This window comes from Amphiura filiformis, chromosome 18, assembly GCF_039555335.1.
Source record: "Amphiura filiformis chromosome 18, Afil_fr2py, whole genome shotgun sequence".
Classification (NCBI taxonomy): Eukaryota; Metazoa; Echinodermata; class Ophiuroidea; order Amphilepidida; family Amphiuridae; genus Amphiura; species Amphiura filiformis.
The window spans coordinates 32,481,639-32,499,384 of NC_092645.1; the positions used below are offsets into that span (position 1 = coordinate 32,481,639).

The window sequence follows — 17,746 nt, forward strand, 5'->3', positions numbered from 1 at the left end:
TACACCTGTTCCAAATATATTGTGTTGTGATCATTTCGATCAGTGGTTCGTAAAAAAAGAAAGCGTGAGCCAGTTGACCTATACTATAGCAACGGTCATATTCTAACGTGCACTATGATAGCGAATACACTGCATACAGAGGTACTGGGTACCATCTCCAAATTCCACCCACGCATTTACTCTTTCAAAGTTATACTTCAGTCACGCGGGTCATGAGTTAAAGGGACATTCGCAGATTTTGAGTTTTTGAGGAAATTAATGTTTCACTCTGACTCTATACAATTCAGTATTCGATGTTACTATGTCAACGGGATCACTAGATTGAGTAATGGGCCCATGATGCAGTCATGTCTACAGTAGAATTCATCTCGACCTTTGCAGGACTTAACCCCATTAAAAGCTATTAAACCAAGATAACACTCATTGAAACAGCTCAACTGATTAAATCGGATCTTCTCTGGTTGTGCACAAGTGACTGTTTTCATGTGCGATATCGCAATAAAGCTGGTATTCATAGCTTCAGTTGGGTAACCGATTATAAAGGAAACGAAAGGAAACAATGTTATGTGTGGCTTTGTTCACGAAATCAGACAATGGCGTGCTTTTTGTAAACCAGCATTCTTGAAAATGAGCAACATAATGATTTTTGACTTAACACGGTTTGGAAATAATTTCTTCATATTTTTGGTGTTATCTGTCGTTTACATGTCCTTCCTAAAACACAAAAGTACGACCCTCTCCAAACACCTAAATTAGCTAAAAATTTAGGACATGTTACAAAACTATATTGTCTAGAATTTTAGAAGAGTACTTTTAATATTGGCCGGTTATTTTTCACACAGCGACGTTAACTAGGCAATGTACTATTACCTATAACATTAACTAAAACACCAAAGTACGAATATTTCCAAACATCTAAATTAGCTAAAATTTAGGACATGTTAAAAAACTATATTTTCTAGAACTTTAGAAGAGTACTTTTAATATTGGCCGGTTATTTTTCACACAGCGACGTTAACTAGTCATATCCCCATACTGTTAACGTAGGGCTATTTGTAAAGGTCACGCGTCAATGGGAAAGAGCACTGTGTATTGTGTATAGGAAAACGGACAGTAACTGCAGTATGCACGATCGAAACAATCACCACAAAAAGTGTATAAGATCCGGTAACCAAGATAATTACGTAACCCTGGACCACCAATTATGTCCAACAATAGGGCCCTATCTACATTTATTTTATCCGGCATCAGAAAGAGTCTGGAACTCTATTCAAAATACATTTGGGATTTATAGTGCACAATGCCATCCCACAGACTTCTGCACACTTAACAGATTTTCACCAACCACAGTGGCGCAAGACACAACATACCAGGAAACACAAAAATGTTCTTAAAACGTTTATGCAAAACGTTTTAATAACTTTAATTTAAATGTCGGGTTATATAAAGATCATGAATACGTTTTTAAAACGTTATCATAACATATTTTGGGCAAACATTTTTGCAAAATATTCTGTCAACAGTTAAATAACATTTTATAATATTTGAATATTTTTCGTCGCGTTTTTAAAAATGTTTTATGAATGTTTTTAAACGGTTTTTATACCCTTTATATAACCCGACATTTTTAAATGTCGGGTTTAAAAACCTTTTCTGTAAAACATGTGTTTGCTGGGTTATAAACCATTACAAATCTGACTTGTTAGAAGGCATTTCCTCATTATATATTGATGGATATGGCCCTCACTTAATTCACGTATCAGGGGCGTAGCAAAAGCCGCAGGGGCCCATGGACAAGGAGCAGTAAGGGACCCTTTTAACATCTCCTTTATCAGCCCAAGTTCACTTAGACTTTTGCTCGGGTCCCTTGAACTCAAGGTCCGTATGCACAAGAGTTAGACCGGGTCTAAAGTTAGACCTGGTCTAAGCAGAATTTAGTTCCACCAGGAATGGACCTTTACTCTTATTTCCTTCCTAAAGTAGCTAGCAAATTTTAAAGATTTAAATGCAAAGTTCAAAAATAATACAAAAGAATTTAAGAAAATGTAAAGGAAAATGTCCTTTCTCCTGATATTAAATTCCACTTAGACCATGTCTAACTTAAGACCCAGTCTAACTCTTTTGTGCATACGGACCTTGGGGTCCCTGGACTTCGTTCACCTGTCCACCCGCTTGCTACGCCTCTGGCACGTATACATTATAACCGTTAACATTTTAAATAAATTTAAAATATAACAATATACCCTACGTACTAAACAATATTTGTATCATATTGTTATTACACGATCTATGATAAATTTTTCATATACTTGGTCTGACGATAACAGCACACCATAGTCGCCATACCTAGCTGCTTTCAAAGCGCGCGATTTTTCTTCGTCCGTCATGAAATCATCTGGGTTGGTTTTCTTTCTCTTAGTAAGTTGATCGACAACGGTATATAATAAGGCAGCGACGATCCATAGTGACCCTACTATGTAGAAGCATAGATGATACGACCCCGTCATGTCTGCAGACAAGCCTGTAGGAAAAAAAAGAAAATTCAAGTTTAAAATAGAGAGTTAATTAAAGTTAAAGCATTGTCGACATACCGAAACCAAAATGTCTGGCGGAATGAGGTGAAATATAGAACTTCAACTTATAGATAGATGTAGGCCTATATCATAATGCGATCGATCCTGTGTCACAATATCAAGTTGCTACTAACGATGGATTGGGCAATATATAGCAGCGCTGCATTAAAAAAAACCCGATATACGGTAACATCTGCTCGCATCATTCCGTCTGACGGATTTCGGTTTCGTTATGTCGACGATACTTTTGTTTCCTACATTAAATTGGTAACAGTAATTTGAGCATGACGTTGAACTGAATATACAACCCGCAAGGCATTTTTGACAAAATTTGTGACAAATGATTACAACACCAAGTGATTTACATCACCACAAATTTGTGATTACAACACCATGTTAAACTTGTCCGACGGTGAACCCACTAAAAACCCACTAATTGTTATGAATTCCCGTCGTAAAAGCATATCCCACAACCATGTTAATTATCCGACACTCTCCATGCTCTCAGGCGGTACCTGACGAACAAATCGAAAATAACGACGTCGTTTATACCAAACAATGATTAATGGGTCATTGGTTGGTGAAAGTATTCCCAAATAGTCCAAGTCAGTCCTACCATTAAACTAGTTATACCGTCTGCTTGCGTATTAGGACTAACAAAACTTGAAACTAGATAAAAAAAATGTAGTCTTTAGGCCTACGGTTAGTGCTAGTCTGGTGCACGATACCCAGCACTATGGACTACAATAGCCTCATCCCAATGGCATAGTTCAATAACCTCAATTAAACAATAATATGGCAAAATTTGACCTCAAGTTACAGATTATGAGTTTTTGTACCCAAATTGTTAAAGGTCATTAATTAATGTAGAAATGTATTGGGGTTAAAGACTGTGCCCTAATAGATGAGGATGTTGTGGATCCTAGTGCAGTGAAATGATAGTGATGGTTATAGTACAAATAATCTGTTATGCATACACTAAAACAATAATTCTTATTATAAACTGCATTCGAACACTCAAGTTACGACACAATGTATAATCAAAGAAAATATTGTTGGCATACTATGTCATAGTAAATGTATGAATAATCATCCATCCCCCCCCCCCCCATTCAAAAGAAATCACATTTCACAGCAGGTATGATCCCTAACATAGATTGAAGATGAATGGGGAGCAAGTGGGCATTCCTCCTTTATTATTCCCCTCAGTTTTAACCCAGTCAGGACGAAAATCCACTGTCGTGGGCCATTGCCCAATTTTAAGGGAACATCACCCCCCGCCCAAGAAAGAAAGCAAGCGGCATTAATGGTTTCAAACATTATTGTCGAAGTGTGCCAACTAGTTTTTAATAAACTGCTTCAAGGAGCCATTCCTTAAATTAAAAAAAAATCACCATAATCACGGTTTTGCATCCAGTCTGTTTTTATAGGAGGATTAGTCCCAGACTAGTCCTAACCATCACGACCCTAACACTAGCCTAACTTCCTAACAGTAACCTTATCCATACTAACCCTGACTCCCACCTTATCCCTAACTCCTAACCTAAAATACCCTAAAACCATAACTTTAACCCGATTTGACCTAATGACCCTTACTGGGTTGTTCCAACACGAATAACTTCCTTTGATTGTGTAAAATATTTAAACCGTGATATACTTCCTAATACAGGCTGTATCAAAATGATTGGTACCCATTAGTTGTTGGTATCTATTGACAAACCTGCTTATTCAATATGCAACATTGGATCCCATTGAAATTCACAGGATTTATAGGTTTTTATCCGGGGTTTAAGAATTCAGGCTTTTTTTTATTCTCTTCAGATTTACGCAATTTCAGCTCGGTTAAGGACCATTCTGGTCATTTTCACTTTGTTTATCAGGCTTTTTGTCAAAAGTTCACTTTCATCTGTGTTTATGACCTTTTTTAAACAAAAAAGCTCCTATGTAGAATTCAATTCGGTATTCTTGTCCATAATCACTGGAAACTGATGGGTACCAATCATTTTGATACAGCCTGTATCCCACCAAAACTTAACCCCCTGAGCACTACCTGCCGATCTAAGATTGCCATTGATTGGTCAATTACGTGATCACTTTAATCACCAATCAGAATGGAGCTTTGCAAATAATTCACCCCAATTTTTGTTTGTTTTGTGTGGTGAAATTATTCTAACAATGTTGCTGATTGGTTCAATTGATAATGAAAACTTCTTTTTGGCCAATCGGCATGTAGTTCTCATGGGGTTAATATACCGGTTAAAATTCTTATAAGATAAAGATCACCAAACGTTTTGTTAATTATCTCCATAAAAATGTTTTCCAAACACCTCTGTACACAGATCTGTGGTTAGTAAGATTCACCGAAATTATACGCATTCCATCCAAAGTTAACACATTTCTTAATCCAACAGAAACATAACCGTGCAATGAAATTACCCAATTTACACCATGCACAATAAAGTGTTACAGAAATAAACTACGAGAGTGCAGTGTTTTTGTCTTCATTAACGTGTATTTAAAATGACAAATAGGCCTACATAGATGATTAACTTTCCATCACTTTAAAGTAGTGTAACTGCAAACCCAGTTAAGTAAATTAATGAATAACTCATACACATGTAAGTTCTGCATTGATAATCATTATTGACCATACACATGCACAACGTGCAGTTGGGGCCCGTGGATTGTGCCCTGGATTTTGGCAAGAGGATCCCCGGGCATGAATCCTGTGATGATCATGCCGAAATTGGGCTATTCCAGTTGCAATCTACACACCCCCTGTGGAAGATTCTGGAAATATCTTCCACAGGGGGAGTATGTTTTTTCAAATGTAATTGGCCAGGGTTAATCATTTTGAAACTCGTACTCCCCCTGTATTATGGCTTTACCTATATCTTCCACAACTGGAGTGAGTATTTCAAATGGAAGTTAACAATAATTGTCATTATCTATTCTATTCAAAACTCATACTCCCTTTGTGGAAGACATTAGATAAATCTTCCACAGGGGTAGTGTGGATTTTAAATGGAATAGCCCAATGCCATGTCCAACTGCAACATCATAGGCCGGTTCAAATGTTTGTTTATAATTCTGTGAATCTTTGGCGTTACATAACAAGCCCCTTTCATTTTAATCGATTTACTAATCTAGTCGGGATTTAGGCCGTAAGTGCCCCGTGTCATTACGACTCCGGGTTTTAGACACCTTGGAATCAGCTGTGAGAACATCACGGGTATCGCCCCAAAAAAGCCGATCTTGCCTGGAGGCATTAACTTTCGCACCAACTTTTCAATGGGCGAATTGTAACAAAAACGACTGCTACGAAAGTCTACTAGATGACTGACCTCAAAAGGTCAAGTTGTCTGTGAAAATAAAAATTGCTAAATCACGAACTTTACGATGAGCGAAAACACCTCGGCTATTAATCGTACTTTGGAATATGACAGTAATGGAAAGAAAAGTGCAAATGTTCGTATTTTTCAATACAAATAATTTAAACAAAATCAAACATTTGAACCGTGCCAGTCATGCATTAGCTGGATATGGTCATGATGGTAGTAGGACTATGCAGTGACCAGGGTAGCAGCATTCGCAAACGGGGCTTACTATATTCCCAATACTAGAATTTTATGCGTGAGTTATTCTTTTTTACATTATACAGTCTACCTGTCACTGTCGAGGTAAGTCCGCAACCCAGTCCGACCGCGATAAGCTGACTCGCGTTAGACTCGGCATTACGTTTAATTCCGAAAATACTTCGCGTAACAACATAACACAATGTAAACAGTACTGCCCTACACGCTCCTTCAACTGTTAAAAAGTAACGAAAATACTTGGTTAAATATAAAAACAGGTTATATATTTTGTATAAGTTGTAGTATTACCTGTAATTGTGGACGTTACTAGACAACCAACACCAATAGCAATAAGCTGTAAAGAGTTAGACTCTGCACACAGTCGTATGCCAAATATATCTCGGGTTACTACATAACACATTGTATAGAAGGAGGCTCTTGACAAACCAGCAACTGTCAGGAAGGAAAGGATGCACAAATATGTGGAAAATATTGCAAAAGAAAAGTAGTAGCAAAAACAAAATTAAATTATTCGGACGTGTTAATTAAAAAGAAAGTGATTTAAAACATATACTTTGCAGACGATCATAAGACAGTGCTAAAATAGTTAAAAGAAACGATCGTTAAAAAAAAAGGGAGAGGCATCAGTTATATGGACTCGGGTTGTGACGCAATTTCGGTACGGAAAGATTATGAGCCATTGTTACATTCAGCATGATCACTTCTATGTTGACCCCAAAGTTGACCAAATTGTCCAAATCCGACTGACATTTCATAACATTTTACAATGTTACGCAAAATTGCATAAAGCTATTGCCTTGTCGATTTTGATTAACTTTCGGTAACTTAGTGACCTGTTCGCAAAGTGGCGCAATTTTGAGCAATTTTGAAAACTTTTGAGCGTGTTTTCACTTTTCAGCAACTTAAGGCAACTTTGAGCCTGGATATTGTTAAGCAACGTTGTGAAACTTTGAGTAACTTTAATTAGAGAAAATGTTAAGCAACTTTGTGAACCCGTTGAGTAACTTTACGCAATTCTGAGAAAGTTTGAAGCAACTCTGTGAAATTTTGAGTAACTTTATGTGATCACGTACAATATTTTGACAATTTTGGACAACTTTGGGCAGAGGGCGCCGTTATTGACTTCCTTGCGGTGTAAACCCGTATTGGCCTTAAATCCCATAAGCCTCTGTGGGTAGACATGAGATGTCGTCATTTGACGTCACGCCGATGTGCATTTCAAAGCAAAGGCTTATGGGATTTACCGAAAAGGTCAATTGACTGGTTAGACTTCAGACGAATTAATTTTTATGTGGCCTAGGCCTAATGATTATTACAATCACATCAAAATTTGCTGCACCAAAACAACGCAATGGCTTGATCATGTTGATTCATCTTGAAACATAAAAGGATTGTCATTGCCCCTTGAAAACAATTAATTGAGAATGAAGCAAATGCATGAAAAGGAGTTTAACGTTTATATAGACAAATTATGATTTGAGAATAGCTTCCCCTGTATAATAAAGACCTAATTTTTTTTTTAATTGTAGATACTATTACCGGGACTATTACTATTTTTAGTAATTTGAATCCGCAGGACTAGGCTACTATAGGCCTACAGGGTGTCTCTGAAAGAACGGTACCGTCAAAAAATGTAATTTTTGAGTATTTTACCGTCGCGTATTTTATTGCCGTAACTAAACAGATCTGAATACTAGTAGTTCTTAGTTATTCGTTTTAAGTAAATACATGCAGATATTAAGGATAATATTAAAACCAGCCATCATGTCCCATAATTCTTTGTGGTTAGACCCGAGGTCATACCGATGCGCACATCGTTACTGCGCACTTCACGGCTTTCAATTGTGCAGTAACGATGTTCATAAACGATGTGCACATCAGCGTGACGTCAAATGATGACATCTCCGGTCTAACCGCAAAGAATTATGGGATTTGCCGAAAAGGTGACATAATGATTGATGTATTTGAATTAACCTTTTCGGCAAACCCCATCATTCCTTCCAGTTAGACCCGAGATGTCGTCATTTGACGTCACGCCGACTTGCAATGCGCAGTAACAATGTTCGCTAAATGATGACCTCAAATGACGACATCTCAGGTCTAACCACAAAGGCTTATGGGATTGACCAAAAAGGTCAATCCGTGCATAGAATTAAAAAATGAACTATCATCGTAAAAGTCTTATTTTTCTACTTTCAAAATTCAAAAAGTGTCTGTCATAGGCATACTCTGCAATTGCTCAATCTTGTTTGGGTCAGGATTACCGTGCAGTTCTATCAGAGACACCCTGCATAATTTTGTATACAATTATTCCAGTAGCTAATGAAGCGTGCACATGCAAAATATTCGTAATTACTGAAATTATTGCAATAAAATGCTTAAGGTTAGCCGAGAGTTTTTCATGCGCTTGATTTCAGAGGGCGTAAGTTCATAACAGAAACAGCCATGCAGAAAATGAACAAGCGTACCGGGACGTAGGCCTACTTACAATAGAATATCGATCCACGGTCAAGACATGAAAAGGCTATGAAACTTGGCTTAGCTCGTGCCCGGAGCTCGGATGCCAGGGGGGTGGCACAAGCCGTTTTCGGCAATTTTCACAAGGATTTTATAAATTTTAAAATTGATTGGGGGCACTTCGTCAAGCTACGCCCTGGAAAATGTGTTGATTTTGAATTTATAGCCTTGATATCTTTGATGAAATCAATGCTGCTATTCCCCTGATTACAATGTAGGCCTAAGGGTAGGCAACAACAACAATATCAAAAAGCAATTATTTGTAAATCGAATTTGGGATGAAAATCAACAAGACAGACTTAGCAGGCCTACAAATTTCTGAATTATATAAAGTGAAAAACAATCAATCACGATTCACTGCACTCAGCGAATCAATCAAATAAAACTAAAAAGAAAGGAGCAAGAAAGAATAAAGACATAGCCTAGTGAAAAAGAGGAAGAAAGAGAGAGAAAGAAAATAAACGAAAATGAAAGAAAGAAAGAAAGAAATTAAAAAAAGAAATGAAAAAAGAAAGGGAGAAAGAAAAGAGGAAAGAAAGGAAGTAAAATGAGAAAAGAGAAAAAAAAGAAAATTCAGCCACACGGAGACTCGAACCCACAAAAATAGTTCACATTAGATTATCAGTCCAATGCTCTATCCACTCGGCCATCGATCAACTTACGCAATAGACTGTTCTCAAAGCGGGTGATATAACTATAATTGGATGCAATTCAAGATGATTACAATCGCGTCCGCATTATGGCTCTTAGAATAAACACGCATGTCGGCGCTGAAATTTTGAACGAACTGATGGAGGAAAACCTCGTTTTTTTCAAAACTAGCTTCAATTTGGAGTGAAAATCAAATGGAATAGCAATTGGCAGAATGTTGAGAAATAATGTAGGTATTCAGATGTCTAAATTAACGTCTCGTAATCAAGATATCGATAATTTCACAAACCAGCTTTTTCTCAAGCAAATTCTCCAAAATTTTCCCCCAAACGGGCTTTTAAAATTTAATCGGTACTGTATTTGGTTCTTCCCCATGGCAACATTATTTCTTTGATCGATTTATAATACAATACGAAAAGAAGAAAACAATCGCTCGGTGTGGATTTATACGGAGCGCACATTTGAAAAAAACCTCATGGAACGTGTTTTTGATGTTGTGAACATGGTGGGTAAAAATGCTTTAAACGAAGGATTTTCAAATTTATTCTAATAATTTGTATATAACACACACAAAAATGTTAAGCTATATCCAATGCACCAACATTTCACTCGCTGCGATATTTGATTACTGAGAAAACTCTGTTTTAGAGAACAACTTTATACGTCTTTTATACGTTTTTTATACGTCTCTTTGTGTAACCTTAAGTACATTCTATATACTGAAAAAAAATATTTATCACACACTTCACTTCGTATTGTGATGTGTGGTTGGGAATCCGAAGACACACCCCACACATAAACCGAATTTGACGAAAGAGATGCCCAAAATACACTAATAATATTGAATTCTGTTTACAATTACGGTAAATTTGGCCAGTTCTGGAAAAAAATCCCCAAATTTTGCTTTAAAAAATAACAATGATTAATCTGCACTTTATCCATTTCTTTGAGAAAATTTTGAAAATTAAACATTTGACTAAAAAGCTTAAAAATGCCCCTACATATACCCTTCTTTACACTCTGCCGGGATGAACAGTGGCGTAGCGACGGAGGGGGGAGGCAGGTGGGGGCACGTGCCGTGGGCGCCACCCATGGGCACCGAATTGACCAATTCAGCCGATTCTGCGCCCCTCCAAGCGAAGAAAGTCAACATTTTCGCGAGCATCGCGCGCATTTCAGCACACAATCATTTGAAAGATCAATGTATACGACCGTTATTCAACTTCAATATAACCATTATAACTAAAATTAATTAGTGGTAGGCCCAATTTGTGCAAATTTTCTCTCGTTTCAGGAAACGGAGGGGCTACATTATGTATCCTTAGCCCTGGGCGCCACAAGCCCTAACTCCACGCCACTGGGGATGAAACGTAGGCCCACACTTAAAGCCGGTCCCGGGAGCCGGTCATAGCTCATAGCTATGCATAATTTTGCTGGTAGGCCTATAGATACAAACGTCAAGTTATATATATTTATAACCAAAACTGTAGGGCCCTATGTTTTTGCAGCTTCATAAATAAATAAATAAATTGGAACCGTTTTAAATTGTAATTAATGAAAAGGTAAATGTACACTGACCGTCCTTGAAAATCAAGGAGACTGAAGTTGCTGTGTCACGTTTTCACTTGATTGCATATGATTAGCAGCCTGCAAATATTAACCATAACGGCCTCCATGGTCTACCGATTTTGTATGGATGGCCGAATTTGAGACAAATTAGTGGACAAAATGGCGGCCATTCTTCAGTTTTTGTTTTGCTTATAGTTCTTGATTTATGCACGATTTTTGATGCCTTTATTATAGATTTTCGAACACACAAAAGCACACAAACATAAACACAGATAGACATACTAAATATAACAAACAGATATAAGTATATTAATACCAGCATAATCATTTTCGACTGCATGCCTGGGCTGCATGCTCGAAACACAAAACAATTTGCTTTTTCAAATCCGTCACTTGAGCAATGAGCACTGGACTATGAGAATTGTAATCTGTAGGCCTACACAGCAAAAAAAGTGGATACAAGTGTTGAATCTGATTGCAGTAAACTGATTAGACATTCAGAAATGTCCGATGCCATCATTGGTTTTGCATATCAACGAACTTCAACGCTGATGTCCAGTATACAAGTGCACTGGTTTGAAAAACACTTTTGTTTTGTGTTCCAAGCAGTCAATTAAAGAAGATATTTGACCCTTCCCAGAAACCTTTGCAACATGATATACCACCTCAGCTCATCAAATGGGATCAAATGACACTCCCATGACTTTGTACAGCTCCCCTTTGTTTTCATTTTGAGAATAGACTGACTGATGTGTCGATATATCGAGGGTTGAGAGCCAGAAAACCTTGGGGATGAAATCAAAACTCGACCGGCGGTTGACCGCCGGTTCCGTCTGGTTGCTGTTGTTCTAAACAATGATGAAAACAATTGTTCGAAACAATGGGAACCGGGCGGAACCACCGGTCAAGTCTTGATGTCATCCCTTACAGGAAGGATTCATTTGTGAATTACGGCTTTCTGGTTCTGAACCCTCGATATTATAGTCAAGAAATTTGCACTGTATATCAAATGGTATAGAAAATTGTGGGAGAAATGCATTATGGGAAGTGTAAGATATCTCCTTTGGCATAATCATAATAAACTTACCAAGTACATAAATGATAATAAGCCATAACCAAGACCCTGCCGTGCAGCCAAATGCCGCTACTCCCCCCATGAAACAAGTTGCCGAGAGAAAGACTAAGTTATTCATGTTTTGACAGCGACCGCTGAAAATTGCCATGGCGCCTCGCACTAAAAATTCGCTGACCGACATAGCTCCAACTAACAACGATGCCGTAAAATTCTCGACGCCTACATGTTCCATATAGCTAACCTGTAAGAAAAATATTTCATAACAGTTATTATGTTAAAACATGATAAATTTGACTTATATTAGGCCAAAAATATAAATGCCCTTCCAAGATAAAATTTGGAGGTTCGGTAGGTCGATCAGGTGTTTTTTTTCATGGGATCTTCCTCCAATTTCCCTACAGTTTGAAAATTGTGTATTTTGAACTGAATTGAAATGGAAATACTTCTTGTTGTTAATCAAATATGCATTTAATAAATAAAATGAATGAATAACAAAATGTCCATGATTCTGTCAAAATTTAAGGTTTCTTCTAAAAACGTGATTGCAAAAAAGGGAAACTTTTCATGGGGTGTATATGGAGCGGTCCGGAATTTTCCAATTTTAAAATGTTTTGGTTGATAGTATTAACTTTTCTTCAAGTACATATACGAGGACAGTATTGTTGATGATATATCAAAGAAACAACTGCAACTAATAAGTAATTTATGGCAATGATACAAACAAATTAATATGTTATTGCTTTAAGAAAATATTAATGATGTATCATGTATGTCCCATAGTTTGCCAATCTTTAAAACAGACATCAGACAAACGCTAAAGCAATTTGACGTCATGCAAGGGGATTTAAATAGGATTGGAAATGAAAAAAAAATGCGTCCATTACAGGAATAAAATAATAGAAATATAACAAAGATTTCATAACAAAACAAAAGTGAAAATTAAAAATTAAAAAACAAAAAAGTTTGATGGGCTCGTCCGGGATTTGAACCCGGGACCTCTCGCACCCAAAGCGAGAATCATGCCCCTAGACCAACGAGCCACTGTTGAAACCAACCCGTCAAAAATACATTATCAAGTTACGCTTCACATTAAAGCTGTGAATTACTAATTAACAAGACCCAATTAATCAGTCGTTAATAGCTCAATGCAACAGCTTGATCCTTATCACCAATGACGCAAGCGCAGTGTGCTTTTGGTGTCATTTGCATGAATGGGAAATAAACACCTACCAAAAAGTAATTACCCTCTTTCATTTCGAGATGATAACTCAATGCATCAATAGCCAAAAAGTTGTTTTGCAAATTGTCATGCCTCATTTGTCTTAATTAATTGCCCATAATTTGTTGTCATGGTGACCCTTTGAATGAAAAAGATGCCTATTCAAAAGTTGCATCTAAACCACAAATGTTGCTTTTGTTGCTAGAGTGGTCATCCTTGACCAGTTATGTATACTGCGCCAAGAAAGTATCCTTACACTTGGAAAAATAATCACAATTTCAAAACTGAACCATATTGGGGTAAATTTGTTTTTGTAATAGATGCACTATCTAATCCTGCACATTATGACACCACATTGAATCCAATGTGACATCAAGAAATACAGTTACAAGCAATTAAATATAGACGAAGGTCCAGTTTTAAAAGTGACAAACTGGCCTATACAGGGCGCAAAAGATCCAACAAAGAGACAACGCAGTTTCTTCAATGAAACTTTATTTAAAGCAGTATTCATGTCAGTTTTTACTTCTTTATACTTTTCATAACTTGCATTTTATTTGTCAGCTCTTTTGTTTCAGTTTTCTTTTGTTCCTTTTGTTTTAAATTAAAGGCACACACAAATTAGCCATTTACCACTCTCAATCCAAATGTCCGTGGAGTTTTGAATAGGCCAGTGTGTCACTTTTAAAACCGGACCTTCGTCTAATCAAATGCTTGTAACTTTGCTTCTTGAAGTCACATTGGATTTAATGGGGTGTCAAAATGTGCCGGATTAGATAGTGCATTTATTAAACAAACAAATATACCACAATATGGTTCAGTTTTGAAATTATGATTATTTTTCCAACTGTAAGGATACTTTCTTGGAGTAGTATACATGGTTACTGACTTGAGTACTTAGTAGCTTTTTAGTGCAACTTTTGAAAATGCATCTTTTTCATTCAAGGAGTCACGTCACCACGGAGTCACCATGGCTACAATCTTTGAGCTATCCAAACAAGTGAGGTATCAAAGGTTGCAAAATCAATTACTTTGTTCTTAAATCTGATGCATATATTTTGAGTTTTGTCTCGTAATAAAGGGGGTAATTACTTTTTGGTAGGTGTTAATGTTTAGGCCTTATCTTATTTTAATAATACAGTCTGTAAAAATAAAAAAGTATAGACCACTTGACATCATTTGTTTTTCAACAATAGCGAGGGACTGGTCTATCGATATGCTTGAACGAACCGCTACACTGTTCAATGGCTTTCTTGTACTATATGATAATGAAATGTGGTAGGCGATTTATTAACGCACGGTCGATGTGGGTCATTCCACTGACGAATAGTAGAAACAGCTCAAAATTACGGAGGTAAAAAGGCCCCTATTTTGTATTGAGATCAAGAGTTAAAATCTTTCTATATCAAAAGAGGATGCTAAAATCCGGGGATAAAATCATGAAATATCAAGTTAGTGTCATAGCTATTGGTTTCAAAACTCATCGAAAATAATACTTACCAAATTAATTACATTAAATACAGCAGCAATGGTAGAAAATGTAGTGGCTATAAATAATATCCAGTATTCTGGAAGACGTATTAATGATAAATATTTTTGTGTTGTAGTTTCTTCCTCACTACATAAATCATATTCATATTTCTCCTTCTCACAAGAAGATTTCAGTTTTTCTTTGGCCGCCACCGACTCTTTGTCATCCGCGGACTGTTTTAAAGGATTATGAGTCGGTTCCTTTACTATTAAAGCAGCAACACCCCCGGTTACCAAAACAAAAGCGGCTAATATGCGGAGTCCATTTCTCCAGCCACAATAAGTATAAAGTCTCTCCATTGTTGGGCTTAGCACTAGAAGACCTATAAATAAAACAAAGAAAAACAATAGGATAATTTAGTGTATGCTAACATGAACGATAAGCCTATGCTAACATGAACGATAAGCATATAATAATTATGATATTATCATTCATGATATTACCATGATTAAATAATCATGTTATTATCATGATTATAGGCTTATTGTTCTGATAAAAATAACGCAACCACCTCTTGAAGAAATTGAAGGGCTCTTGAACTGAGATCGATGTTATGTTAATAATGTGTGATTCGCATAAAGAATATAGATTCCTATGTATGATGTAGTTTTCACATATCACGTAATCGCATTGTCCCATTTTACTTTCGAGCCACACAAATAAGGTAAAACGAAAAACTGCTATTTCATTCCAGCGCCTACAATGCATGTGTATCATCTCGCCGATGGTATTGCATGCATTATTGAGCGTAGCATCACGCAGCTGGGACGTATAAATAACACGTATAAGATATAGCCATATGCACACAGTTTATACGTCACTGATAATTATGGGGATGATACTTTATGTCGCCATCTTGGAAGTCAGATATTATGGGCGCACATCACTATATGATGATATCAATACATAATGAGGTTATCCATACCTGCCGGTGTTCCATTGGTGACTATTGACATCGCTCTCGAGTAGTGCTTACCAGGAAAGTAACACGTAGTCACATGTATTGCCAATGTATAAGAAAAATTAGCACCTAGAGCAAACACAACTCCATATGTTATATAGATAACCCACATAGCATGAGCAAATGACGTTCCTATTAGTCCTAGTACGAGTAATATAATGCCTGCAGAAAGAACCTTGCGGCTTCCGAAGCGGATGAAGAGCCATGTGGCCAAGGGAGACAGTGCGCAAGTAAGAGCCCATGCAAGTGATGATGACCAACCTGCATATGGAAAAAGATAATAAGAACAATCAGTTAAAAGTATGTTATATGGTCACGTCCCTTTACCGTCAAACTTATATACGAACCGGGAAAGCCGAGATTGACCGAGAACCACGTATATAACAAACCCGTGAAAGCCGATAATTGCGTATGACGGCAACTGCAACATTATATAGTCTCGGTCGGTCCCAGCCGCTTTTGTCCCTAGTGCACGAAGGAGCACAAACCGGTTGGGACCGAGACTATACCGCAACAACCGAGAACCGCGAAAGATGAGAACCACTGATTCCGCTCTATACTGAATGCCACTTGCTTTGACCAAAACAAGGTTGCACGTCTCAGCTCTTATAGCTGCTAAACTCTCAAATTCGGGTCGATCCTTCATGTAATTATTTCGTGTAAGCTAATCCTAACTCTAACCCTAATCCTAACCATAAGCCTAATCCTAACCTTAACCCTAATCCTATAACCCTAAACTAACCATAACCTTAACCCTAATTTCGTGTAAAATTACATGAAGGAATAACCCATGGGGTAGGCCTACAATTGTGCCCCTCTACAAGCCCGAGAGTTTGCCACGATTTTTGCCAAAACCCGAGAGCAAGTTTAATATTTACCCGTATACATGTACCGTGAACCAAAATGTGTCATTTTGACCTAAGAGCTCTTTTGGGCTGGCTTGTAGTTGTAAATTGCTTCAAATTTCGTCGGTCTTGCTAGATCTACTTTTCATCTGTTTTGTTCAGAAGTGCGTGCTTAGAATAAATAACACAACTAACTTGGTTTTGATTTTATTACTGTTTACGTATTGAATGCAAGTAAAGTTCTTCTATACCGCGGGAATTGACGATTGAAATACGGAGGGGGGGGCTTTGGTGGCGCCAGCCCCCCGGGGTAAAAATGAAGGGGCGGCGGAAGAAGAAGGGGCGGCAAATGGAGGGGCGGTGGAAGAAGAAGGGGCGGCAAAAAGAATTAGTAAAGAAGAAATGGCGGAAAAAATGTTGATAACGACCGAACAATTTTTTTTCGGGCTGTTGAGGAAGGGGCGGCAAATTGAATTTCCGTCAGCCCCCCGGGTATAGGAGCGGCCACGGTACGCCACTGGATGGCGTTATACTAACACAAATATTTTAGATGTTCCAATAACAATATTTTAGGCGTATTTCCGCATGAGGAAATGCAATATTTTTGGTGTTAGCCTATGATATAACACATTTGGACGTCATGCATTCTGATGACCGAGTGGCTATATTGAGACAAAAAATAATTTGCCAAACTACCGTACCTGACTAATATAAAGGCGCTGGAAGCCCTGCAGAGCTAGAGAGGGAGAAGCTTGAACAAAATCGATATTATATGCCTATTTCAAGTTCAAAGTTCAAGTTCAAATTTATTCATCAATCAATATCATATATAATAATAACATTGAATGCAATAAACATAGTTTAATAAATATATTAACAATTAATAATAATAAAAGTAAATTGCAATAACATTAACGAAATCATATATTAATAATAGTTTGTAATAGTTAATACAACTTGAATACATAATCTATGTAATAAATAATATTACAGTTCATGATGTTTATAATATACAAGATATAATAATATAATATGTTTATATGTGGATATAGGCATACAATTTACAAATCAGATAATTTATCTTATACAATAATTAATATGACGAATACAATATTGACTGACGAGGACCCTGCTAAACGCATAGCGTGGAGCTGCAGGGACCTCAATATTTGTGACGTGTCATGTCAAAAGGAGACACTTTTGGGCAGG

General features: G+C 37.1%; 1 protein-coding gene and 1 non-coding gene across 3 annotated transcripts in view; both read right to left on the minus strand.

Annotated features, from left to right (window-relative positions):
* Nucleotides 1–1,650: 1,650 nt before the first annotated feature.
* LOC140140133 (uncharacterized) overlaps nt 1,651–17,746 on the minus strand; it is a 46,509-nt gene continuing 30,413 nt past the window's right edge. The window contains exons 2-6 of one of the 2 annotated variants that reach the window (XM_072161972.1): nt 15,657–15,953; nt 14,701–15,053; nt 11,994–12,222; nt 6,240–6,383; nt 1,651–2,521 (exon numbers count right to left, since the gene is read on the minus strand). In XM_072161972.1, coding sequence (XP_072018073.1) covers nt 2,268–2,521; nt 6,240–6,383; nt 11,994–12,222; nt 14,701–15,053; nt 15,657–15,804 — 1,128 coding nt within the window. In that variant the 5' untranslated portion in view covers nt 15,805–15,953 and the 3' untranslated portion in view covers nt 1,651–2,267. Of the gene's footprint in view, nt 2,522–6,239; nt 6,384–6,457; nt 6,602–11,993; nt 12,223–14,700; nt 15,054–15,656; nt 15,954–17,746 lie in introns of both variants that reach the window. The other variant, XM_072161971.1, reaches the window with a different exon arrangement.
* Trnap-ugg (transfer RNA proline (anticodon UGG)) lies at nt 12,950–13,021 on the minus strand. Its single transcript has one exon. It is a non-coding gene; the product is annotated as a tRNA-Pro (tRNA).